The sequence below is a fragment of the Ananas comosus genome, linkage group 8 (genome assembly GCF_001540865.1).
Source record: "Ananas comosus cultivar F153 linkage group 8, ASM154086v1, whole genome shotgun sequence".
Taxonomy (NCBI): domain Eukaryota; kingdom Viridiplantae; phylum Streptophyta; class Magnoliopsida; order Poales; family Bromeliaceae; genus Ananas; species Ananas comosus.
Genome location: NC_033628.1, coordinates 10,112,295 through 10,138,876, shown reverse-complemented (window position 1 = coordinate 10,138,876; position 26,582 = coordinate 10,112,295). Strand labels below are relative to the sequence as shown.

Genomic DNA, 26,582 nt, shown 5'->3' with positions numbered 1-26,582 from the left:
GCTCAGAAGCTTTTGATTTGATGTTCACAATGTCGTAACTCGATTAATTCACATTGAGCATATGTTTCTTGATTCATGAATTGATTTCCAGTCCCTAAAGTTCACAAATTCTTATGTCTGCTCTCCACTATGTGCTGATATAAACCTGATGAAAGTACCAAAGATGGTTATGCTTACAAAGGCTATCCAACAAGCAGGCACTAACTTGCTTCGCTCCTACACAATTTAGCAAGATTGATTGAGAGCCCACATAAAGGTTCTTTAGATTGTCATTACGACATTAATCCCAAGCATAAACTTTTTATGATTATTCCGAAAAGATAAAAAGAAAGCACCCTCCCCCTTTCTTTTGATTGCCAGAGCAAGCAATTGAAAATTTGAAGCATTGGATGATAGCAAAAATTAAATACAACCCTTTCACATCCAAATTAGACTAAACGCATAAAAAGAAGGTTAAAAAAGGAGGACAACAAAGAAAGCAAACTAACAATATCTACAGCAGAACTTGGCGGAAACCAATACACCATTATCAGTTGAAGAACATTTATTTACTCATCCAACAGAATCTTCTATCATGGCCTCATCACCATCTCCTGCGCCATCGCCATCATTATCATCTCCTGCATTATCGCCATAATCATCATCATCATTGACATCACTGCCCTTCTTAGCATTGCTGTCGTCGTCGGTGGCATCACCGTCATTGTCGCCTTCCTCTGTCTCGGCATCAGACATGGAATTGCTCTTCCCTCCCTCACTTTCTAACTGCTGCCCAAAGTCGGGAGCAACTATAGCTATCATGGCATTCAAAGCTTCTTGGTCCTTCGTTAGTTTGGTGGCTCCGTTGATACTATGACTCTGACTCCCTGCTGCTTGAACTTCAGAGCACAGCAATAGAGTAGCGGCAGCAGCAGTATTCTCACCATCGCCATTATCATTTTCTCCTGTGTTCCTCGGAGATTCATTTTCCCCGTTAACAGATGGAGCAGTGCTCATTGCCCAGCTACCTGGTACTTCCGAAGCCAAGAGATCGGCAGTTCTTATTGTGTTATTCTGCGTGTCTTCAATTCTTGACTGAGAACCACCAATACTACCATTGGTTGGATCTTCGAGCTTCCCAGCAATTTCGGCATTTTCTTGGAGCTGGGTTTCAGCCTTTTCTTGGAGCTGGGTTTCTTCTTTATCTTGAAACTGGGTTTCATCATCAAGCTGCATAGTCTCTCCTTCGGTATTGTTGCATTTTTGCAAGACACGTATCTTCTCACAAAAGCCACCTTCGCCAACTTGGCTTTCCGTCCCAAGTACTCGCTCAGTGTCAGTCGGCTCCCCAGCAGGAACTGCTTCGATATCTGAACCGAACCCCTTGAAAAATCTCTCAGAACTCGTGCATTCTAGGTCTTGAGTGTTGCCCTCTTGGCTTCCAAGGCAGTCATGCTTCTCTGTGTTGCTGACGTTATCATCGTCATGACTGGTGCTACTGCGGCTGGCCTGCTCCTTGTTTGGGGAAGCTGCAAGCGCTTCTCTTTTACTGTTGAGGGAAGCAGTTTCTTTTTGAAAGGCATGGGCAAGTCTCATGTTTCCTGACAATGGTGCATTCATATCTATACCAAAGGATGCATTCTCATCATTCTCTTCATCCTCCAAGGTTTTCTGCATGGCCTTCAGCTGTTCCTGCTGCTTTGCAAACAAAGCAGAAATTTCCTCTGTTGTTGAATAGAAAGCACGTAATTGGGTCTCTCTGCATGTGATTTTAAAATTTAAATGAGGTGAGGATAAATTCAACAATTAGTGAAGTAATACAGAGTGTTATTTAGTCAACTGTTTTATTTTATTTAGTCAACTGTTTAATCTCAACCGACTACTCAGATGTATTACCATATCTGATCAAATGCTAGGGGCCATTCAGAAGCTTTGCTACAAAGTGAACCAAGCTTCCTTACCGCAAAATAATTCTTTCTCTGGCTCCTTGGAACCTCTGTTTCTCAGTTGAGAGATCACGAATTGCAGCAGCTATTTCAAGCTCAAGGGCAGAGACCTTTGCCCATGCTTCTTCCCTGGCTACCTGCTAACAAGAGCATACAAAATCTCAGATGAATATAAAAGAGAAAAAGCCAGACTTAAATGTTTGCTTTAATGCACACAATATGCACAAGCCTGGACACTACAAGCCCAAAATATCAATAAAATTAACAGTATTATATTCTTGCAAGAATAGTGCATGTGAAGCTGAATACTTATATGAAACATGAAAAAGGCTGGAAATTGCCAACACTCAAGGTGCATTAGTTCCTTTTAAGTTTGCAGTTTCCAACACCATTTCCTGTCTAAGCATGTGAAATTATTTTCTCGGAAATATTGCAGAACATATGAAGCATTCCAAGTGGAAATTTATCATCAAGCTGAATTTTCTAGTCCTGAAGCAAAATGCTCCCACAAACTAGGTACAACTTAACATGTTTGTAAACATGCATGATCATGGCACTTGAATGAAATGAAAATAACAGGACTTCCCTACCTTCTCACTTTCGAGTTCATCCTTCAGGCTTTTCAATTCAGACTCCAGTGTTTCTGATCTCTGTCCAGGAAAAAGAATCAATAACCAAATATGACGTATCAATTTAGAGCATATGAAATAAGGAGATAAATATCTTTTCGCCAACCAAGTGGTTTAACATGATGAAAAGACCTAGTTAAAGCATGGCTGATACAATGGTATATTTGTGTTCCCCTACTATATTTTATTACAGTGTCTCCCTCTTTCTTTCTTCTTCCAAAACCTATTCCTGGTCTCACTTTTCACTTGAATGAATTCTCAAGCTGTTTCTTTTGTTCCATGTATTAATTAGTCTAAAAACCTTATAAATATATACAAAGAAAAATATGCAATACAACATACTTTTCTGCTGTTTGCAGAGGCAAGTTGCTCATCATGAAGTTGGACTTCTAATTGCCTGACTTTCTTCTCAGATGCGACAAGGCTCTCCCTAGTGTCTTCCTATTTCACAAAACAAACATTTTAAATCAAAAGAACACTAAATTACAAAGTCCATGAAACAGGATTCCATGAAACTAGGTTATGATGTGCAAGAAGCATTTACCAGCTTGGATCTCAATGCTCCCACAAGGGAACGGACATCTTTCTCTGACTCCTGAAATTAGAGGGAAAAGATCATGTAATATTTGAAACATAATGTTAAAGTATAGGAAGTAATGCCTTGACCAAAAACTGGCCATGAAAAGATAACCTGCAATTTATTGATGACTTCTTGTTGTTCTCTCTGTTGTCGCAGATAAACATCACTTTGTCGCTTGATTTCCTCTTGAGCCTCAGCTTGGACTTTCTGTAAGGCTAATTTCAGATCTTTTTCTGCGTCTTCCCTCTCCTCTCTTCTCATATTTCTTTCTTCCTTTAACTGTACCTCGAGTTCGGATATAGTAGCTTTCTGACTAGAAAATTAATTTTGGCCTTATACAATGAGTTCGAACAAGATAAATTATTGCGCAAAATACTTGAAATGCTATAGATTTCTTTTTGTACTAGGATTTTCCAGTTGTGGCAAATATGTTTGGGAAAGAAAAATAGATGATGCTTTAGTACGGTTACCTCTGAATTATCTCATCAGCATCAACACGTGATTGCTTTAAGGCACTAAGCCTTTCATTAAGATCTTTTATGGAGTTCCGTAGTTCCAAATTTGACGTGTTACGTGAATTTAATTCCTTCTTATTCTCATCCAACTCATGTTGCAGCTCTTTGAGTTGATCGAGATAAGAATTGGCAACAACATCCTTCAGCTCTTTCAGTTCCTGGATGTTGAATTTTCATGAAGCAAACAATTAATAACAGTTCTGATGAAAATTTATTTGGACAAAGAAGACACAAAAGAGACAGACAGGTACACAAGCGCAGGGCACCCCTAGAGAGAGAGAGAGAGGGGGGGAGAGAGAGATTTAAATGTAGATGGCAACCTGTTTTCTATAGCACTACTTCATCGACATAATTGCAAAGGTGCAACTTAAATTACAAGCAAAAGCATAATAATAAGCAAAAGCATTGCACAAAAACAAAGGGATAGGATTAAATGCATACATTTTCATGCCGAGCTGCTGATGCACGGTTTTCACTCCGCAGTATCTCCATTGTCAAAACATGTGATTCCAATTGCTGCCTAAGCTCCTGAATAAATTTAAAGCTAATTAAAAACATAACAAGAACCTTAGCAAATAATCATTTCAGCAAAGCTTTTATTTATAGTTATAAGGATAAATATACCGTGTTAGATCTCTGAAGGCTTCGGACATCATCTAGGGAAACAGGACCATCAGGAGAACCAATTCCAATACCTTTAAATCTCTTGCTTTCAGCAACATTCTCCTCTTCAGGATTACATGGTATAAACAGGATATGTCAGAACTAAAATAAGGAAACTGACTAAATCCTTTGAGCGGGAAAAAAGCCAACGATAATTCAAATATAAACCGTATAACACTGTGGAAGTTAGATAACAGAAAGATGAACAGATGTTTGCAACTTATGGGCAAATCTATAGTCAAGACATACCATTATCACTTAGAATCACAGAGTCTATGTACTTACCTACATATCATAATCCTTACTAAAAATCAAAACCACTATTTGTTAACGTAGCAGCATGTCAGGCCCAATACTGAAAGAAACCAATTTGAAGCAAAAAGGCAATCCTCAGACATTCTAATCCAGCATTTATATCTAAAATAAAAGCACCACAAAAATATCATAAAGCAACAATCATAGTAATATTGAAAATCCTTATGGCAAATTCTTCATTAAATGACAGAAAAATTCTCAAATAAAGGAGCTCTAAATAAACAAAATAAACTACTATTTACTATTTACTATTATTTCGAACTAGTATATACAATTATTTCCTACTTCCGTGTGGTTTAAGTAAAAAAGGTATGAAAGTGACAAAATTCTAATGCAATATCCAGCTGAGGAACAGAATAATTTTGCTAAAATTTAAAAAAACTAGAACACTCATTTTTACCTGCCTTTCTTTTTAATACTGTATTTCCATTCTGTGGAAAAGTGACTCCACGAACTTCACGATACACGAATGCATAGGAACTATCTGAAGAGTCACATAAGACAGAGAAATTAAGTGAAAAGAAAAGGATAGGATCATCGATATGCAACAAGAGCAAGACGGAGCATAGCAACTACTGGCCTCCCAGATTAAAGAAGACAATGGGAGTTACAGAGTACACAAAATAATATAAACAAAGCTTACCAATAATCATAATCACATAATGCGATTAAATTAGGAAAATGCATCCTTATGAAGAAACAATAATAATAATAAAAAATCAATTCCATGAAGCAAGCCCACAACGGAGCCCTCTTCATTCCATAGAGTAGTGCAACTTAAAGTGCTTAGTATAAATCTCAGTAATTAAACTATTATCACAATCTGCACATCTTCACCAAATCTGTTCCAAAAAAATAACAAAAGAAATGAATAGTGTATAAACACCAAGAAGAATGCACATTTTACCACAATGAGGAGCAGCAACAAAAGATATAATGTCTCCGTGATGAAGCCTAGCTTGAGGAGAATCTTTTCTGAGCTTTGTCCAGTTGAGATACGTCCCGTTAGTGCTGCAAAGCTAGAAACCATCAGAAACTTCTACATATACATAAACAATAACCAAATATTAGGTGAGAATAATAAGTTCCCATGTTCGGGAAGAAGGCAACCTTGTGTCCTTCAGGAAAACTGGCAGCTGTGAGGTGGTATTTAGCTCGCCATTTTGAACTGCTGCTGGATCCTTAAAGATCCTACAATGATTTCCACTGACGGGCATTATAGCTATCCGGAAGTTTTTGTCCTCCACTGTTCGGCCCAAACAGTGCTCAGACGCCCTCAAAAGTATATTCATTCCCTTGTAGAAAATATTGCAGTTAGCCAGACTGACCTAAAGAATACTACAAAAATTCTCTACCTAAGAGAACAAAAATAATAAAACTTATTTATTCTGGTTATTAGCGGTTTAATCTATTTAATCGCTCCTTAATCTGTGATGGAGAGACTGTAGGACTTGCAAGCAGTCTTACTTACGATAACCGAGCAACCAAGCTAAATTGTGCTAGATTTGGCTCCATCCATTACTAGTTCAACACGTGATTGCTTTAATGCACTAAGCCTTTCATTAAGATCTTTTATGGAGTTCCGTAGTTCCAAATTTGACGTGTTACGTGAATTTAATTCCTTCTTATTCTCATCCAACTCATGTTGCAGCTCTTTGAGTTGATCGAGATAAGAATTGGCAACAACATCCTTCAGCTCTTTCAGTTCCTGGATGTTGAATTTTCATGAAGCAAACAATTAATAACAGTTCTGATGAAAATTTATTTGGACAAAGAAGACACAAAAGAGACAGACAGGTACACAAGCGCAGGGCACCCCTAGAGAGAGAGAGAGAGGGGGGGAGAGAGAGATTTAAATGTAGATGGCAACCTGTTTTCTATAGCACTACTTCATCGACAAAATTGCAAAGGTGCAACTTAAATTACAAGCAAAAGCATAATAATAAGCAAAAGCATTGCACAAAAACAAAGGGATAGGATTAAATGCATACATTTTCATGCCGAGCTGCTGATGCACGGTTTTCACTCCGCAGTATCTCCATTGTCAAAACATGTGATTCCAATTGCTGCCTAAGCTCCTGAATAAATTTAAAGCTAATTAAAAACATAACAAGAACCTTAGCAAATAATCATTTCAGCAAAGCTTTTATTTATAGTTATAAGGATAAATATACCGTGTTAGATCTCTGAAGGCTTCGGACATCATCTAGGGAAACAGGACCATCAGGAGAACCAATTCCAATACCTTTAAATCTCTTGCTTTCAGCAGCATTCTCCTCTTCAGGATTACATGGTATAAACAGGATATGTCAGAACTAAAATAAGGAAACTGACTAAATCCTTTGAGCGGGAAAAAAGCCAACGATAATTCAAATATAAACCGTATAACACTGTGGAAGTTAGATAACAGAAAGATGAACAGATGTTTGCAACTTATGGGCAAATCTATAGTCAAGACATACCATTATCACTTAGAATCACAGAGTCTATGTACTTACCTACATATCATAATCCTTACTAAAAATCAAAACCACTATTTGTTAACGTAGCAGCATGTCAGGCCCAATACTGAAAGAAACCTATTTGAAGCAAAAAGGCAATCCTCAGACATTCTAATCCAGCATTTATATCTAAAAGCACCACAAAAATATCATAAAGCAACAATCATAGTAATATTGAAAATCCTTATGGCAAATTCTTCATTAAATGACAGAAAAATTTTCAAATAAAGGAGCTCTAAATAAACAAAATAAACTACTATTTACTATTTACTATTATTTCGAACTAGTATATACAATTATTTCCTACTTCTGTGTGGTTTAAGTAAAAAAGGTATGAAAGTGACAAAATTCTAATGCAATATCCAGCTGAGGAACAGAATAATTTTGCTAAAATTTAAAAAAACTAGAACACTCATTTTTACCTGCCTTTCTTTTTAATACTGTATTTCCATTCTGTGGAAAAGTGACTCCACGAACTTCACGATACACAAATGCATAGGAACTATCTGAAGAGTCACATAAGACAGAGAAATTAAGTGAAAAGAAAAGGATAGGATCATCAATATGCAACAAGAGCAAGACGGAGCATAGCAACTACTGGCCTCCCAGATTAAAGAAGACAATGGGAGTTACAGAGTATACAAAATAATATAAACAAAGCTTACCAATAATCATAATCACATAATGCGATTAAATTAGGAAAATGCATCCTTATGAAGAAACAATAATAATAATAAAAAATCAATTCCATGAAGCAAGCCCACAACGGAGCCCTCTTCATTCCATAGAGTAGTGCAACTTAAAGTGCTTAGTATAAATCTCAGTAATTAAACTATTATCACAATCTGCACATCTTCACCAAATCTGTTCCAAAAAAATAACAAAAGAAATGAATAGTGTATAAACACCAAGAAGAAAGCACATTTTACCACAATGAGGAGCAGCAACAAAAGATATAATGTCTCCGTGATGAAGCCTAGCTTGAGGAGAATCTTTTCTGAGCTTTGTCCAGTTGAGATACGTCCCGTTAGTGCTGCAAAGCTAGAAACCATCAGAAACTTCTACATATACATAAACAATAACCAAATATTAGGTGAGAATAATAAGTTTCCCATGTTCGGGAAGAAGGCAACCTTGTGTCCTTCAGGAAAACTGGCAGCTGTGAGGTGGTATTTAGCTCGCCATTTTGAACTGCTGCTGGATCCTTAAAGATCCTACAATGATTTCCACTGACGGGCATTATAGGTATCCGGAAGTTTTTGTCCTCCACTGTTCGGCCCAAACAGTGCTCAGACGCCCTCAAAAGTATATTCATTCCCTTGTAGAAAATATTGCAGTTAGCCAGACTGACCTAAAGAATACTACAAAAATTCTCTACCTAAGAGAACAAAAATAATAAAACTTATTTATTCTGGTTATTAGCGGTTTAATCTATTTAATCGCTCCTTAATCTGTGATGGAGAGACTGTAGGACTTGCAAGCAGTCTTACTTACGATAACCGAGCAACCAAGCTAAATTGTGCTAGATTTGGCTCCATCCATTACTAGTTTGAGAAAGGTCTAAACTCTGAAACTGCATCTAACTTGAAAACCCTTTCAGGGTTTTAAACTTTTCTTCATTAGATTAAAATAAATGCTTCTCGATTTGCGATACTGATTTACACAGGCTCAATCTAAGTTTACCCGAAGATCAAGGCGCCCAGAGTGAGATTATACCAAAATTTAATCAACTTCCTAAGCTATCTTTAACTTTTACTTCAACATCCGAATAAACAAAATTATTACATGCAAACGATTAGAAATAATACCAATTTGAGAAAATCTTATCCCTAATCAAAGTAATCCCCACAGTAAAGGAAACATCTGTAATCAAGAAACAGGGCATTGAAGATCCAAGTAGGAGAGTATTCCGATCATCGAACTACCATAATAAGATTCTGTCTCTAGTAAACGCTATACCTAAGCATTATTAGAACAGGATAATAGATAACAAACCCAATTTCATATATCTACAAGCAACAATGAGCAAAGTTTCTTCTTTGATTCCCAAGGATACATAACTAAATGTCAGGAGAAAAAAAAACAGATGAAAAGGAAAAAGTAAAAAAGAAGAAGGGGAAAAAGAAAAAAAGAAAAAAGGTTTCTGCTCGTTCACTACTCTACTTCATTCGACCTAGAAAAGCGGATAATGCTAAAATACCTACAAACAAACCGCCTTTAGTCAGGGTTAGGGTTAGGGTTTTAATCAGGGTTAGGGTTTCTGAGAACGGGGAAGAGGTGTTACCTGGGGACGTTTGCGAGCGCTCTTTGAGATGGCGGTGAGCACGGCCCACACGGCGCTGTCGGGATTCTCTACGGGCTGGTCGGCGAGCTTCCGCGCGACGGCTTGGATCTCGCTCTTGGGGTCCGACGACGCCATGGAGCGGCGGGGCTTCGGCGGCGGCGCCTCCATGTCGGGATTGGAGGAGGCGGAAGCGGAGGAGGAGGCGGAGGAGGCAGAGGGGGCGGCGGCGGCGGAGGGTCGGATCTCGCGCTCCGAGGCCTTCGGCGGCGGCGGCGGAGCCACCTCCCTCGCCGCGTCGATTGCGGCGTCCGCCATTGGAGGACCTTCGAGCGCTCGGGCCGGGGCGTTAATGGACGAAGAGCGGCGACGGGAGGGAGGAGGACGAAGACGAGGTTAGGGGTGATAGGGGTAGAGCATCTCCGGTCGTGGCTTCGTGATGCGTGCGAGCGTCGCCCGGGGCCTCGAAGAGGTTCGTTCCATCGAGACCGTTGGTTGGAGATCCAACGGGCAAGATCATTTGCTGCGTTACCGTTCGCCATAGGCCCACATTTTATGTAAAAAAGGCCCAAAACACTTTGGTCCGTGGGCTCATTTCGTTTTTTTTTTTTAATAATTTGCGTTGAATTATGTGTTATATGAAAATAAATGGATAGGTAAAATTTATGAGGTTAGGAGATATGATAAATTAGATTGCAATGTTGGCTTATTATGAGAACTAAAGAAGGTGTCTGTGCCACTTAAGCCCAGTTTGGAGAAAGAATATTTTATTCGACATTTCTCTTAAAATTTTTGCAAGAAGCTTATAGTATTTAATTGATTGAGAAGTAAAAATCAAAAGAAGATAAGCATGATTTATCATTTCAAGATTGAAATCCAACAATTGAGGGAGTTTTCTTGTGCTACTATTAGTAATAAACTGTTCGATTTATTATTGAATTATTTTTAATGATAGAACTTTCAAATTCACGATCAGTACTGTTGAAAATGATGTAAACCATTTAAACTATCTAGATTCCAAATTCCATACTTTTCTGACATTATTAATCGAACGATAAAAAAGTCATGCAATTCATAATTTTCAAGGCCAATACTATGCTTTTGCTCATTTAAAGATACAAAATAGTCAAAATCAATTAAATTTTTATTAGAACATTTTTTAAACTATTTAAAATTAAAATTTTAAACTAGATATTGAATACAAAATTCATATCGTCAATTTTTGAAGGACATATATATATATATATATATATATATATATATTTTGAGGCCTCCATTTTTATATGCATTAGATGCACAAAAAAAGAACATTGAAAAAATATAAAATTTAGATTATATTTCAACGATATATAGAGTTGTCAAAAGCAAATATGTAGTAAATCCTGCCATTTACTACTGTTAATAGCTCAGTAAAACTCCTATAAAATTATAGAATTTATATAACAAAGTATTTTTCTATGAAGTTAACCTTAAACTGGATCCTATGAACTGTGGTGAGTGAACATTAATGTCCTTTATTAAGACAAGCATTGCTTACTTCAAAGCAAAGTCATGTGAGTCAACTGTGAACGTGATGGTGGTATACGGAAAAAAAATCAAGTGTTGATTTCATGATGGATGCATATTCATGTACAAAAAAACCGAGCCTAGCTTTAAATAACGAGCCTGGTGTTAGGTACTTGGATTAATCTCTCTGCAGTGAAATTATCAGGAAATTTCAAATAAGTACTAATACCATTGTTTTATGTATCATATACACCACCAAACTTTTGAGTAACTGGCCTAACCAATCGCAGTTCGCCTAGAATTCGAAAGTTACAAGTGTAATTAAAAGGAGAACTTAATTAAAATATTTATATGTTACTTCTAGTGCAGGTACCGTGTTAGTTTTCTACATATCATGAATTTTACATATAACTGTGTTACGTGAAACTCCATATTAGGGTAAAATTAAAGTCTAAAATTTTAGCGTACAGATACAGCACCGTCATGTTAAAGTCTAAAACTTTAGCGTACAGATACAGCATCGTCGAATGTGACTCGGCCCATCCAGCCTCACGCCATTTCGAATATGACTCGGCCCAATATGGTCTCCCGCCCTGTGTCATGTTAAAGTCTAAAACTTTAGCATACAGGTACAGCGCCGTGGAACATGACTCGGCCCACCCAACTTCACGCCATTTCGAATATGACTCCGCCCAACATGGTCTCCCGCCCTGTGTCATGTTAAAGTCTAAAACTTTAGCGTATAGATACAGCGCCGTTGAACATGACTCGGCCCACCCAGCCCCACGCCATTTCGAATATGACTCGGCCCAACATGGTCTCCCGCCACAGGGCATGATGTTGACTCATTTACTCATTTAAGCTAACAATCTCCCCTCCAACACCTGAACATATTTGCAGCATGCGGGAATCGAACCAGTGACCTCTGACTCTAATACCACTTGTCGGATCGTTGGCGTTAACTATTAATCCCAAAAGCTCGAGCTGTTAGAAATATATAATCAATTCACCAAAGCGTACTGTCACGCCCCGGATTACACTTTCCCCGGGCGCGCCGACAAATCCGCCGTATACAAAGGAATTTTCCCTGTATACGAAGCGATAGCTGTACCAGAAAATCAAACACTACCACGAACAGTAGTAGAGAGCTGCTGGAGAGAACAGAAGCTAAACAAACTGAGTTTCATATACATAGTCCAGATCCAAAATACAAAGCTACTCGCACTGGCGAGTTAAGTCCACTATGTACATAAACTCGAAACAAAACATCTACCTGCAGTAGGAGCATCTCTAGCTCAGCACGTCGGATAGGGCTCTAACTCGCAACGCCCTTGCCTCGATCCTGATCCGCGGACGGTGCAGCAGCCGGAACCTGTGGCTCTGCAAAAACATAGGTAACAACTGGGCGTGAGAACTACTGTAAAAACAAGTAGTCCTCAGTGGGTACCGCCCAAAACAACATCGGTCTACCCACTAAGTCTACAGAAGGGAGCAAGAATAGTAGTGAAATGCAGGAATAAAGTCTACCGCTATCAAATACTACACTATCATGCTCTACACTAACCAACTGTAGGAAATGTCCAACCTGACCCAATCTAATCGGGACTGTAAGCATACCCGTCCCCGGGACTGTGAATACACCCGTCCCTGCCCCGTTGTGACTGTCAAGCTCTATCCACACTAACTGGTCCGTGGAGAGCAGGTCCAACTGGCATGAGCGACACAAACGCGAAAGCACAAAGCCTGACTCCGGAGTGGCACTCGTGGGCGCTACCCAACCGAGTATGCAGCGTATCTCTGTCGAGCTCAATCAGGCTCCAACTAGCCAAAATCAAGTAAACATGGTCAAAACAGGTCTACAAACCAAACCCACGTGCCCTCGGCACAATCTGTGACCAAAACAAGAATCTGGGTCCACCGCTAACCCGAACGGCACCCAACGACCCGAAACAGCCTAAACTCTGCTGAAAAATAAGCTCGGCATCTCAGCACGAGCGTAAATGTCTTCTAAACTACCTGGGGTACTCACAACCCGAATACAATAACTGTATAAAAATACAACGGCCCCTAAGGCTAAATCAAGTAATTCAACATATGCCAGATTCCGAACGCCGATTTTCTCCTATGTTTTATCCAAGTCCCACATGTATGATTAATAACAACTAATAACATGCTCCCAATTCAGTTTATATGTCTAAAACATACCTACTTATGAATTTGAGCTAAACAAACAATAACAACTTGTAATATTAACGATACATGTCGATGAACAATATTATAGGAGTAGGATTCCGATGATAAACCCACCTCGTATGCTAAATCCAACGCGGGGCGACGTCGAGAACGGCGAAACCACGCCCTCGCCCGGACTCCTCGCGATGCTACGACTGCAACCGTATCCTCGAACGGCTCCGCGGCGCGATGTCGACGTTGAATCCGAGCCCCACGGCTACTCCCCCAAGCTCCACCTCGTGTGGTTCTCTACTTCACACTAAAGAGAGAAAGCAAAAACTAACTTAATTAAAGCCACCCTCAACCAGATAAGCATGCATGGGGGAGTGCACGTGGCATCCATAGCCATGCACACTTAGTCTAGGTACTAATATATACATATATATATATATAAAGAAAGGATACTACACGTACAGATACAACGCCCATAAATCTCGATTGTGACTTGGCCCAATCAGCCTCACGCAACTTCGAACATGACTCGGCTCATCCAGTCTCACGCTATTTCAAATATGACTCAGCCGAATATGGTCTTTTGCCACAGGATAGGATATTGTCCTATTTAAGCCAACAATAGTTACATTTAGGTACCTTACCTCAAATGGGTAATGCAATTGCAAAACCAGAAATTTTATGTAAAAAACTATAAATAAAAGCAAAATTGTTTGTCTATAAAGCAAAGTATGGAATTATGAGAGTAAACCCCTCTTCCCCTCACTTTTGTGCACACTATGGTCCTACACATATGCCGTGAGAACGAAGACATAGAAGAATGGGATCTCCTCGTGCCAAAAAGCACTAACTCTTATGTTTTTTAATTTCCTTTTTTAACTGTTGATGAAAATATTCAATTCAGGGGTATTTTTAAGCTTACTCCTTGAAATTTTTTTGTTTGTTGAGAGATAAAAAAAATTTAAATATAATTCATCAACGTTGGACAACTTTTTTTTTTTTTCGCTAATAGATATTTGAGAATATTTATGATTTTTACGAGAGCATTAGTGATATTTTAAACTTTGATGAAATTACGAGGCCTCAGAAATATTTAGAAAATTATATCTTTAATTTAGGCAAAATTATAAGAAGTTTCTTTGCACTTTATTCTATCTTAATTATCCTCTGTATAGAAAATTACATCAATTCCTTGTCACCATCTCAAATAGATTTAGAAATTTTAAAAAATTAATTGATTGTAGAACTTCAGTACAATGAATTGGTACTTCAACATCCATTAAAATTATAACTCAAAAAATTGAGAAAAAGTTTAGATAAAAGGTTTATTCTTTTATGAAAAACTATCAGAATCGAGACTTTATTATCCTACTATATTTCTTATAGGTGACTTCATCTGCAAATGTGTTTATATAAAATTTTATAGTGGTATTCAGCAATCATTCTAAATAGTTGAAATTATTTAAAATAATAATAAGTATGAAGAAATAATTAATATAATGATTTGTAATGCTAAAGTGTAAGATTTTTTTTTTTTATAACTTAGACTATGTAATTTGGTATTTGATGGGACCAGTGCCAAAGTGTAATGGGACCACTCATTGAACCGGAACCACGAAGTAATAATAAATTGGTCCTCGTTAATCATATGTCCTAAAAAAGGTAGGCATTTTTTCCTTTTCAACCTCTGGGTTTGTTATGGCTTCTGCGCTGTTAAAGTATCCACTTTATCAACCACAATTTTTTATTATAGTAAAAAAAATCAAGAGGGGAGTGATGGTATGTGTCATGGTTAATGCACATGTAAATAAAGGTCCAACCAATTCCAAATAACAATTATTATTATTATTATTATTATTTTTCGAGTAAATTCTATGCATGGTTCTCAAATTATAAGGCGAGTGATTTTTTATTATTTAAACTTTAATTTGTTATAATTTTTGAATTTTACGTATAAAATTGTTGCAATAAAGTTACACAATCTAATTTAGTTGATTGAATATTGACACGCTGTTGGTGTAAACATAATGTGACTTTTTAATTTTTGGAACATCACCGATTGCTAATGAAACATCAATGTTTAGTCAACTAAATTAGATTATAAAACTTGATTGCAACAAATCTTAAAGTTGTAGCAAACTTGCAATTTATTCTTTTTATTTTTTTATGAGTAACGCTATCATACCTTTATATCTCAAAATATAGCTGATGAGTTAATATTATTAAAAGAGTTCTAATATTATCCTCTTAAAGAAGACAAAGATCTTTCCCTTATCAGGTGATTTTCATAATCGCTACTTTAAATTAATAATCAGCACCATTAAAATTTAATATGAAACCGGGTTTTGCTAAGTCTATCAAAGAAATAAAAAATAATCAGTCGAAATGAATAATCTTGTGAAATTGAAGGTTAGACTTTCTAAATTAAAGATCCGAGTTTTCAAACAATATCTAAAAATAAGAAAAAATTTTATGTCAAAATTTTAAGTGATTTATATTTTTCTTCATCATTAAACGAACAAACGATTTATATAGACCTTAAAAAATTATCGATTTTTATGGCATTTTAATCAATAACTAAAAAATAAAAAAAATAAAAATTATATACTTTAATTTCATAATACTTTTTTAAAATTATAAAATTTAATTTTATAATACTTCAAATCTAGATTAATTTTGACGGTGCTCATCCTCAATTCGCAATTCCTATCATCAAAAATAATTTGATAGAACGAAGACCTCTGTCTTTCTAAATGGATAAAAACTGGATTTTTATCAGCGAGTCAAATTTTTTCTATTGATAGTTAATCAATATTTGACCGGCAGTCAAAACGTGTCTAATTGATGAAATAACTAGCTAATTTTTGGAGTCCCTTTTTTTGTTAACAAAAAAAAAAGAGTTAGAGCTGCAGGGTAATCCTTTTATGTATACATAATTAATAGACATTTTAATGGAAGTTTTCACTAAATCAATTGAAATTAAAAAGTATGAAAATTTTGATCTTAGGACATCGTTACTGGCCATTCAACACTTATCCAACTGCATTAGATATGATCAATAACATATAGAGAAGTTTAACTACAATATGACAATTTTTGAAAGATTCATGGCAAAATATAATCATAGTAGTTAGATACTCAACCCAAAATAAAAATGTTTTTTGTCTTCAATGTTCAGAGACTTGGTATCCAGCTTGTTTGATAATTGATTAGTTAACCACCATTTGGGGCTCTTCTGTGATGCCTAAAAAGATCACAATCTTCTCATCCAACTAATGTTCCTTCCATCATTGACAAGGTCAAGAACTATCCTTTCAATCACCCCACACTAAGGTCCATGTAGAATTGCCTTTCCAAAAACATCCACTTTAGTAATTTAAAATATTTAAATAATTTAAAAATATTAATATTTTTTTAATATTATATAATTATGGTGACGACTATCACCATAGAAATATATTCAGTATAAAATTAGTCAGATTTTTTTTGATCAAGTCATATTAAAATTCAACTGTTTATAATTAACTTTGCTAATTTTATTTTTCTATTAGCATATATTAGTCTTACATAAAGTAAAACCTGAAAAACTTATATCTACTTAATTTAGTCTGATAACTAATTAGTAGTTTATAATTAAATACGATACTAGAATAGTAATTTGCCAATATTTTTTATAATTAAATTAAAAATAATAATTTAGATATTTATTATGATATGCTAACGTCACTGGCCTCAATAAGCAGTCAACCCTCCAGTTGAACCAGTAATCCTTAAACGAGTAATATTTTTGTGTTGTTATTCGATTCAATTTTTAAAATATTGATTAGTATCTTTGGAATTTTTTAGCTCAAACAAAACATTAAAAAGAAGGTAGAAATAATAATAATAATAATAATAATTATAAAAAGGGGCCAGTCAGCTGTTTCCTGTTCTTCCCCGGAGAAAACGTAAGCAGAGAGTGGTGTGGTCAGACTTCCTTTATTAATGCCTGCATGCACTAAAACAAAACTTGAGGAGCCTCCTCTTGCTCTTTGGAGCGGACAGCAGACACCGCGAAATAGCCAGCAGTTTGAGATTCGGCCGGCGGAGGCGGGTCCGAGATTCTCCGCGCTGCCGGCTGGATCTGCCGTACCGAAGAATAGTGCTTTTCTGTCCAACTTTGCAACCCACCACTCGCTGCTTTTATTTTACTTTCTTCTATTGTAGATTTTACTAGATTTTATTTCAACGCACTATAATACTACGCAACACGTCCTCTTACGCCATGCGTAGATTTCAAAATAAAATATCTAATATTAATTTATTTAACGGAAAGCTTCAAAAATCCTCCCAATAGTTTCGTAGTTTTTGACTTTGCCCTCCTGTGGTTTAAAATGTATCAATTTATCTCCTTGTGATTTTTTTTTCTCTTTTTTTTTTATCAATTTCATTATTTTTGTTTTTTAAATTAATGATAAAGTTAAAATTAAAGGGTATTAAAGTGAATATTTGATAAATCTAGATGAGTATATGAAGTTTTTTATATATAATTTAATAAAATATTAACGAAAAAACTATCGAAAAGATAAAAACGAAACCACATTGGGGCAAATTGATACACTTTAAACCACAGGGGGGCAAAGTGAGAAACTACGAAACCACATGGGAGGTTTTTGAAGTTTTCCCTTTATTTAATACATACATACATACTTTTTTTTTTTATGTAATTCAAAGTTAGAAGTTTATATTTTATTTTTTAAAATATTTTGGCACCTATAATTTAGTAATACAATATATATTTAGATAAAAATATATAAAATTTATCTGAACTATAGATTATTTTAATTTGATCACTAATAAACCTTTTGAAATTTTGATTTAAGTATCCAGTCATTCAATTTATTTCATACGAGTTAATTAACGACACTCTCACTTCAAACTTTAAAAGTTAATTAATTAGTTTAACAAATTTATAGTTATGAAAAATGCATGAAATATACTAACTAAAATTGTAAAGATAAATGACACATTTAAATTTTGAAATGTCATCCACTGACGTAAATCAAACAGATTGAAAAATTTTATAGTAAAATTAAAATTTTGAAAGTTTGGATAGCTAAAGTAAAATAACCCATAGTTCACGTAAGTTCTATATATTTTAGGAAAAACTTCAAAAAACCCCCCTGTGGTTTCGTAGTTTCTCACTTTACCCTCTTGTGATTTAAAATGTATCAATTTGCCTTCTTGTGGTTTCGTTTTTATCTTTTTGATAGCTTTTTTGTTAATGTTTCATTAAATTATCTACAAAAAACTTTAGATACACATCTAGATTTATCAAATATGCACTTTAGTACCCTTTAATTTTAACTTTATCACTGATTTAAGAAAAAAAAGATAATAAAAATGATAAGAAAAAGAGAAAAAAGAAACCATAGGGGGGCTAATTGATACATTTTAAACCACAAGGGGGCAAAATGAGAAACTACGAAACCACGGGGGGTTTTTTTAAATTTTTCCTATATTTTATCTATGTTTTACTTACAAGATGCTTTATCCTATTCTAAAAAATAATTTGGAGGCAGAAATATGATATCATTCTAAACATTTGATTACGCTTGTTATTTATTAAATACTATATACTTTTAATCAAATTGATGAATATTACTGAATAAGATGTTCATGCATTTGAACAAGATCAACTTAGAGGTTTTATATCTGTTGTAATTAGTTGTTGATTTAATTTTGGAAAAAATTTAGATACCCTCCGTAGTTTATTATTTTTTTATTTTAGTACCTTATAGTTTTAACTATATTACTTAATTTTATTAGTAGTTTTATTATCTTCTCCGTTAAAACTGTCATGTGCTGCACACCGTTGCTTCTTAGTCAGGAATTCTCAAAAAATAATTAGAATTAAGCTTTAAGGGGCCTCATACCTTTTTTTATCGATTTTTTATGTCTTTTTTATCAATTTTTGTGGGATATCTCCAATGCACGTGCGCAAACTCATAACGGTTTTAGTGGAGGAGATAGTGCCGTGTTAACGAAATTTTTTTTAAAAAAAATATGGTACTTAAGTGATACGTTTAAAACCACATAATATTGAAGAGTAAAAAAGATAAATTACGAGAAAGGTATCAGAAGTTTATCTTTTAATTTTTAATATAACAATGATAAAATATTAATCTTAAAAGACTAAACTACATGACTAATCTATTATTATTGGGGTGTAAATTTGGACAATTTTAGCGTGTAAAAAAAACTTCTGCACAGCTCTGATAGTCTGTCAAGAAGCTAGGTCCATCTGCACCACTTGCTCAATCATAGAGATCCATCTTTTTGATGAATAGAGCCACATATATCATACAATGTGCATTTTAGTTTTTGTGTAACCAACTATTACATATTCTAAATTGATCCATTATCAATATTTATTTAAAAATATTTTTTGGTGTTTATGAATGAGTACTCATTAAAAATAAAACAATGCTACCAGCGTACCAGAAAATATGTATAAATTTTATATCTTATCCATCTCAGAATCAATTTTATCACACTAATTTTATCACAATTTTAAATTTTTTAACTTAAAATTTAGAAGGATTATTTCAACTCTTGGGTGGATAGAATGTAATAATTACACTCGAATTTTAGATTTACAGAAAGTTTTTTTCTTAAAAAAAGATAAGTTAAGTATGTATGAATTTTGAATTTGGCTATCCAATCTTTCAAAATTTTAATTTTATTATCCAATTTTTTATTTTATTTATTTTGAGTTAGGCAATGACACTTTGACTTTAAAATTTAATTTAATTACTTACTTTAATGACTTGTAATTGCGAGAATTATATAAAATATACTAATTAAATCTATAAAGATAAACGACGCAATTAAATTTTAAAATCAAAATATCATTGACCAACTCTAATCAAACAAATTAAAAAAGTTAAATAATAAAATCAAAATTCTAAAAAGTTGGATAGCCAAATTCCAATAATTCAGAGAAGTTTTCTATATTCTTATAAAAAAAAGGTTAATTTCATACGGGTTTATGCAAAGATATGGAATAACAAATATATATTTCTCTATGAAACTTAAGTTATTTGATTGATTCCTTCAAAAATTCTTTGGTTTGTAAATATATTCTTCCTAAAATTTTGATTCATTCATATATATCCCTACCGTTTGATTCACCGTTAGTATTTAACGGTGGGTACATAAATTGATTATTTTGTCCTTACAAATTTGTCTCTATAAAAAATTATCTTCTTTCTCTCTCTCTCTTTTCTCGCCTTCGCCACGGCACGTGCGGTGTACTTCATTTTTTTCTGCGACAGAGGGAGTCTCACCTTCGACATAGCGACCGCTGTAAGTCTTGTCTTCACCATGGCTACAGAGTGTGAGCAAAATGAGAAAAATGACGGAACTTAATATTATAATACAAATTATACATATTAGGGATAAAAAGGTTATTTTGGCCGTGAGCTAATTGTAGTTAGTTTTTTTAACTCATAACTATCTAAATTTTATCAACAAAAGAATACATTAATAGACGAAAATTTTTTTTAAAAAATAAATCTGATAACTCAAGTTTCATAAGTATATGTTTATTACTTTACCTTTACATGGAATCCTATACAATTATTCTAAAAAGAAATATTTGAAAAGCAGCACAATTCATGTTCCTAGTGTTTTTCAGGTTGTTTCACTTAACTTTCTATCTAATCCGTTCCATCAGCACATCACCAACAATCTTACCAAACCTCAAAAAGTCTTCTACTACTTCCCATGAACAAAAGGTAGGAATAAGGGTAGATTTCAAATACCACCCAATGGTTTCGGATTTTTTCATTTTAATATTCTGTGATTTAAAATGTATTAATTTAGTACTCCGTGATTTTTTTTTTTTTTTTGTCAGTTCTTTCGTTAACATTTTATTAAATTATATATAAAAAATTTCTGATATTTCATCTATATTTATTGAATATTCACTTTAGTATATTTTAGTTTTAACTTTATAGCTGATTTAACGAAAAAAATTTAGTGGAGTAGATAATAAAAAGAGAAAAATAAAATTGTAGAATACTAAATTAATAGACTTTAAAACATATAGTACTAAAATTTAAAAAAAATGAAATTGCAGGAATAATATTTGGAAGTTTTCTCTTAAAAAAAGAAAAAAAAAAAAAAAAAAGCCAATCTCATAACTTCACCCTGTCACCCACATAACTCTCTTTTGTGGCCTCGCATTAACTTCCACTCTCGCAGGAAAGGTTACTACTATTGGTAGCAGTACAAATGCTAAACTCTTTTGCAGCTCAATCATCACCATCTTTTTGATGATGGTAATGGTGTAATGGTGGTGGTGGTGTGGTAGGCGAGACCATTGAATCCACCCCCAACAACAACGGCGAGTACAGTCACCTCCTCCTCCATCCACCAATCCAATTTCTAACTCTCTCTAACGCATGAAAAAGAACACACACACGTGCTTCCCCACTATTTATTAACCTCACCGGAGGAGTCCCCTCCTCCACTTCCCATTTAATACCACTTAACTATACCTCTCACCTACTGCTATACTTTTTATTTATTGCTACTGCGCCTAGTACTAGAAAGCGTAGGATCGCTCTACTAACACTGGTGGGAGATGCTTACCCGGGCGGTGACCGCACCCCACGCCGTCGCTAACGGTGGCGGTAACGGACGGCGGGAATGAGGCTCCGGCGCCGTGACCGTCTCTTCCACTTCGTCGTCGTCGTCGTCGTCGCCGTCGTCGCCGTCGTGCTCGCGGCGGAGGTGGCCGCGGCGGCGACGGCGGCGGAGAAGGAGATACTGCTGGAGTTCAAGGGGAACGTGAGCTCCGACCCGCGCGGGGCGCTCGCGACGTGGAGCGCCGGGGGGGACCCGTGCCGGGACTTCGCCGGGGTGAGCTGCGACCCCTCCGGGGCCGTCGTGAAGGTGCTCGTCCACGGGGCCGACCTCGCCGGAACCCTAGCCGCGTCGCTCTCCCGGCTCCCCTCGCTCCAGATCCTCTCCCTCTTCGGCAACCGCTTCTCCGGCGAGATCCCGCCGCAGTTCGCCGCGCTCGCCCCCACCCTCCACAAGCTCAACCTCAGCCGCAACGCCCTCTCCGGCGCTGTCCCCTCCTTCCTCGGCTCCTTCCCGGGGCTCCGCCTCCTCGACCTCTCCTACAACGCCTTCTCCGGCGAGATCCCCGACGAGCTCTTCCGCAGCTGCATCAAGACCCGCTACGTCTCCCTCTCCCACAACGCCCTCTCCGGCCCCGTCCCCGGATCCATCGGCAACTGCTCCAAGCTCGTCGGATTCGACTTCTCCTTCAACAACTACGTCTCCCTCCGCAGCAATTCCCTCTCCGGCACCGTCGCCGATAAGATATCTCAGTGTCGGAGCTTGAGCCTGTTCGATATCGGGAGCAATTCGTTCTCCGGATCGATCCCCTTCGGCATCCTCGGCCTCGTGAACATCACCTACTTCAATGCATCTGCGAACGGCTTCGTCGGAGAGATTCCGAAGATCGCATCCTGCGGGAGGAGGTTGGGCTATTTCGACGTCTCCGGTAATGCTCTCAGTGGCGGAATCCCCACAAGCGTTGTCAATTGCCAGGCACTGGAGTACTTGGATTTGGGATCTAACAATCTCTCCGGAACCATCCCAGCCGAGTTTGGGACACTAAAATTGCTCTCAGTTCTCAGGCTGGGGAACAATGCCGCCATAAGCGGCCCCATCCCGCCGGAGCTCGGCGGGATCGAGCTGCTCTGCGTGCTCGATCTCGAAAACCTTCAACTCTCCGACGAGATCCCGGCTTCCCTGGGCCAATGCCTCTTTCTTCTCCAGCTGTAAGTAGAAATCGCAGCCTCTCGGTCCGTAGACCCTTCTCCCGAATATCGTTTGCTTTCGCGAATCGAATGAAATGTTTTAGTGTTTCTGCCGATGCAGGGATCTGTCCGGGAACCGCTTGCAGGGAGGAATCCCCGGCGCCCTCGACAACCTCACCAACATCGAATTCCTCGATCTGTCGGAGAATTCACTCACGGGCGCCATCCCGCGCCTAGAAAACCTGACAAAACTAACCTACTTCAATCTCTCCTACAACGATCTCTCCGGCACTATCCCTTCTTACCTTCAAAGATTCGGCTTCTCAGCATTCATGCACAATCCGAAGCTATGCGGCCCTCCGCTGAACAACATCTGCGGCGGCCCACGGAGAGCAAGATCACTGAGTGTTTCCGCCATAGTCGTCATTGTTGCCGCGGCCATTATTTTCGTCGGGGTTTGTATCGTCACAATCATGAACATCGGGGCGTATCGAAGGAGAGGGCGGCAAGAGGAGGTCTTGGTGTCCGAGAGCACGCCGCCTCTCTCTACTGGATCGAATGTGATCATCGGGAAGTTGGTCCTCTTCAGCAAGAGCCTACCTTCGAAGTACGAAGACTGGGAAACGGGCACAAAGGCGCTTCTCGATAAGGACTGCATTATAGGCGGCGGATCGATAGGCACGGTGTACAAGGCCAGCTTCGAGGGCGGGGTAACGATCGCCGTGAAGAGGCTCGAAACCCTAGGGAGGATCCGGAACCAGGATGAGTTCGAGCAGGAGATGGGCCAGCTCGGCAGTCTTAGCCACCCAAATCTGGTTGCTTTCCAGGGCTACTACTGGTCATCCACAATGCAGTTGATTCTCTCCGAATTCATCCCTAATGGGAATCTCTATGATCATCTGCATGGGAATCACTTCCCCTATCCTAGCAGCAGTAGCGGCAGAGGCAGAAGCGAGCTCCTCTGGTCGCGACGGTTTAGAATAGCTCTTGGAACGGCTCGAGCCCTCGCATATCTCCACCATGATTGCAAACCCCAAATCCTGCATCTTAACATTAAGTCTACTAACATATTGTTAGATGAAAAGTACGAAGCTAAGTTATCGGATTATGGGTTGGGCAAGCTGTTACCGATTCTCGGTAGCCTTCAACTGACAAAGTTTCATACAGCAGTTGGGTACGTAGCACCCGAGTTAGCCTCTCAGAGCTTGCGGTATAGTGATAAGTGTGACGTGTACAGCTTCGGGGTAGTTTTGCTGGAGATTGTGACGGGGCGGAAGCCGGTGGATAGCCCGGGGGCGGCGAAGGTGGTGGTGCTGCGCGACTATGTGAGGGAGGTGTTAGAGGACGGTACCCCGTCCGATTGCTTTGACGGGAATTTGAGTGATTTTGTAGAGAGCGAATTGATTCAGGTGCTGAAAATAGGGTTGATATGCACTTCCGAGGCCCCGACGAGGCGGCCGAGCATGGCGGAGGTGGTGCAGTTTTTGGAGTCGGTTAGGAACAATTCGTGATGCCTCTCGCGGTAAATATTCGTCGCGCAAGGATGATTGCTTTTGGTGGCACAATGATTAATTACATCACATTCTTTCTTTTCATTCTTTACTTTGTCACCATTGTTGTTGCATTTGTTACATGGAACCTCAAATTTGTTTTGCAATAAAATGTTATTTTGTTGGTAGCAGCATTTCCTTCTTTTTGTTTTTTTTAGCAAGTGATGGTAGCCAAATCTATTTATAAAACATTTCTATTGTTTAAGGAACTAATTATGTATCAAAGAGTCCCCAAATCTATTTATAAAACATTTCTATTGTTTAAGGAACTAATTATGTATCAAAGAGTCCATAAGAGGAGTGGGTAAAGGAAGCTTTTTGAAGCTTTTTGTTTCTCCCAAAGGGGAATAGTTCAACCATAGCAATGTTGACCAAGGAGCAGCTTTATCTAAACCTCAGCGGCTCTCCTACAAATACCACATTCTATGGTGTGAACTACAAACCTATCTTAAGCCAACCTACATTGGAGATGGCTGAAGAGACAGAACTTCTGGAATTTAATCCAAGGCAAAGGGTGAAGCAGCAGATTTCAGTTCCATTTCTGTGGGAGCTGAAACCTGGCACACCCAAAAGGGAGTGGATTTCCAATCCTACCTCCTTGATCTCATTTCCATCTCCAGCGAAACTTGTTGTGAGTGTACCCTTCCAATGGGAGGAAGAACCTGGGAAACCGCTCGCCCAGTTGCCTCAGAATTTCCCGGCAATTTTCGGTGATCTCTCTCCATCCACTCACTCTCTGAACCCTTTTGTGGATGAAGAAAGGTTTGATCCGGAGTTCGGTGCTTTTAATGCCGAGGACAGGGATTATTCTCCAGGGTTTGATCTTGAGGGTTTTGCTTTTGAAGTCAATAATAACCAAGCACCCAGAGCTGATCCTGTCCTTAACAATTCACTTTCAATTGTTGCTGCTAGTGGTTTCACTTTTCAGGAAAGTCTGTGCCAAGGTGGCTCGAGCTGGCACGAGAACTGGCACTCCATGTCGGAGACTGATGCCTACAGCAGCAGCTCGACCAGCTCAGCAGCACAGAATGGCGGCACAGATGCTTTGGTTCTGGATTTCGTTTTCCCTGTTTCCCTTCCAGAAGAAGGTTTTCTTAACAAGGTTCGCAGGCAAGATGGAGCTGCTGCTGATTTCTGTAAGAACACTTGTGATGACAATCCGAGGCCTTTGGCGAGGAGGACCCTGACTCTTGGAGAACTCATAATGCTTAGCCGCAAACTGAGCTACAAAAGGAAGCCACTTGTTGTCAAGAAGAAAAGCCTCTCTGCGGTACATATCTGAACCTACTTTCTTTAATTCTCACTGAACAACACAGAAATCTGATTGTAAATGAGCGATCGAATGGATGAATACTTTAAGTCCACAAGTTTTCAACTCAAAATACTCATAGCTCTGCATACACTAAGCTATAACCATGATGAACAAAATGATAACTTGTTCTATTAGGAGAATCAAGAGACTTCAACGATCCAATCAGTAATTCATACCAAAATTATAAGTCCTGTAGCAACTCAAGATCCTGTGCCTCCATTACGGCTATAATCATTTCTGCAAAGATGAGATACTTCCTGTCATATATTGCTGTTGCATTGAGATTATGCTCATTTACTATACTAGCAGGAATTCATAAGAGAGGGTCTTGTCACATGCTTCCCCTTCAGCCGCCACAGGACCAATGGTAACATAAACTCCAAATTTATCGGAGACTCATGCGAGCAGATGAGTACGAAAAAGGATGACAGTCATACTACAAGTTGCTTTTCTGTTTGATAGTCTGTAAGCAAAATGATGGCTCCTTGGTAAAGGATTGCAGATTGAGCACTATTACCCCCATGTTATATTGTACCAATATAGCAATACTCAGAAAACAAAAAATGAGCAACATACTTTTCAATAGGCTATGTAATACATTGGCAGCTCTTGTAATCTGCTTGTTTACAAAGCATAGTGAAAGCCATTCAGGCACTCTACTATGCATCCAGGAGTTGAAATTAATCTTAGCCACATTAATTAATCATCTTATACAATACCTTAACTTGGAGCAATCTTTCCCCTTCATACAAATGAGAATCGTAGTACAACCGCTTCCTTACTCTGATTTCACTATATATAAA

General features: G+C 37.7%; 3 protein-coding genes across 7 annotated transcripts; 2 read left to right on the top strand and 1 right to left on the bottom strand.

Moving 5' to 3' along the window:
• LOC109714075 (trichohyalin) lies at positions 322–9,941 on the bottom strand. 4 transcript variants are annotated; one of them, XM_020238485.1, is made up of 14 exons: positions 9,413–9,941; positions 8,262–8,446; positions 8,058–8,161; positions 7,551–7,634; positions 6,802–6,905; positions 6,619–6,705; positions 6,184–6,335; positions 3,605–3,655; positions 3,246–3,447; positions 3,099–3,149; positions 2,897–2,995; positions 2,516–2,575; positions 1,941–2,065; positions 322–1,738 (listed from the first exon to the last, which is right to left on the bottom strand). In XM_020238485.1, the coding sequence occupies exons 1-14, from the start codon at positions 9,725–9,727 to the stop codon at positions 553–555; spliced, it is 2,805 nt and encodes a 934-aa protein (XP_020094074.1). In that variant the 5' UTR covers positions 9,728–9,941; the 3' UTR covers positions 322–552. The 4 variants fall into 4 exon arrangements, with proteins under 4 accessions (XP_020094074.1, XP_020094075.1, XP_020094076.1 ...); XM_020238486.1 differs by having other exon boundaries at positions 1,941–2,062; positions 9,413–9,938; XM_020238487.1 differs by lacking the exons at positions 6,184–6,335; positions 6,619–6,705; positions 6,802–6,905; ... (2 more) ...; positions 8,262–8,446; positions 9,413–9,941 and adding exons at positions 4,091–4,177; positions 4,274–4,377; positions 5,028–5,111; positions 5,535–5,638; positions 5,738–5,942 and having other exon boundaries at positions 3,605–3,807.
• Positions 21,321–24,601, top strand: LOC109714452 (probable LRR receptor-like serine/threonine-protein kinase At1g12460). Its single transcript, XM_020239090.1, has 2 exons — positions 21,321–22,938; positions 23,039–24,601. The coding sequence occupies exons 1-2, from the start codon at positions 21,794–21,796 to the stop codon at positions 24,426–24,428; spliced, it is 2,535 nt and encodes an 844-aa protein (XP_020094679.1). The 5' UTR covers positions 21,321–21,793; the 3' UTR covers positions 24,429–24,601.
• LOC109714289 lies at positions 24,816–26,475 on the top strand. 2 transcript variants are annotated; one of them, XM_020238858.1, is made up of 2 exons: positions 24,816–25,737; positions 26,089–26,475. In XM_020238858.1, exons 1-2 carry the CDS (start codon positions 24,832–24,834, stop codon positions 26,236–26,238), a joined length of 1,056 nt encoding a protein of 351 aa, XP_020094447.1. In that variant the 5' UTR covers positions 24,816–24,831; the 3' UTR covers positions 26,239–26,475. The 2 variants fall into 2 exon arrangements, with proteins under 2 accessions (XP_020094447.1, XP_020094446.1); XM_020238857.1 differs by having other exon boundaries at positions 26,086–26,475.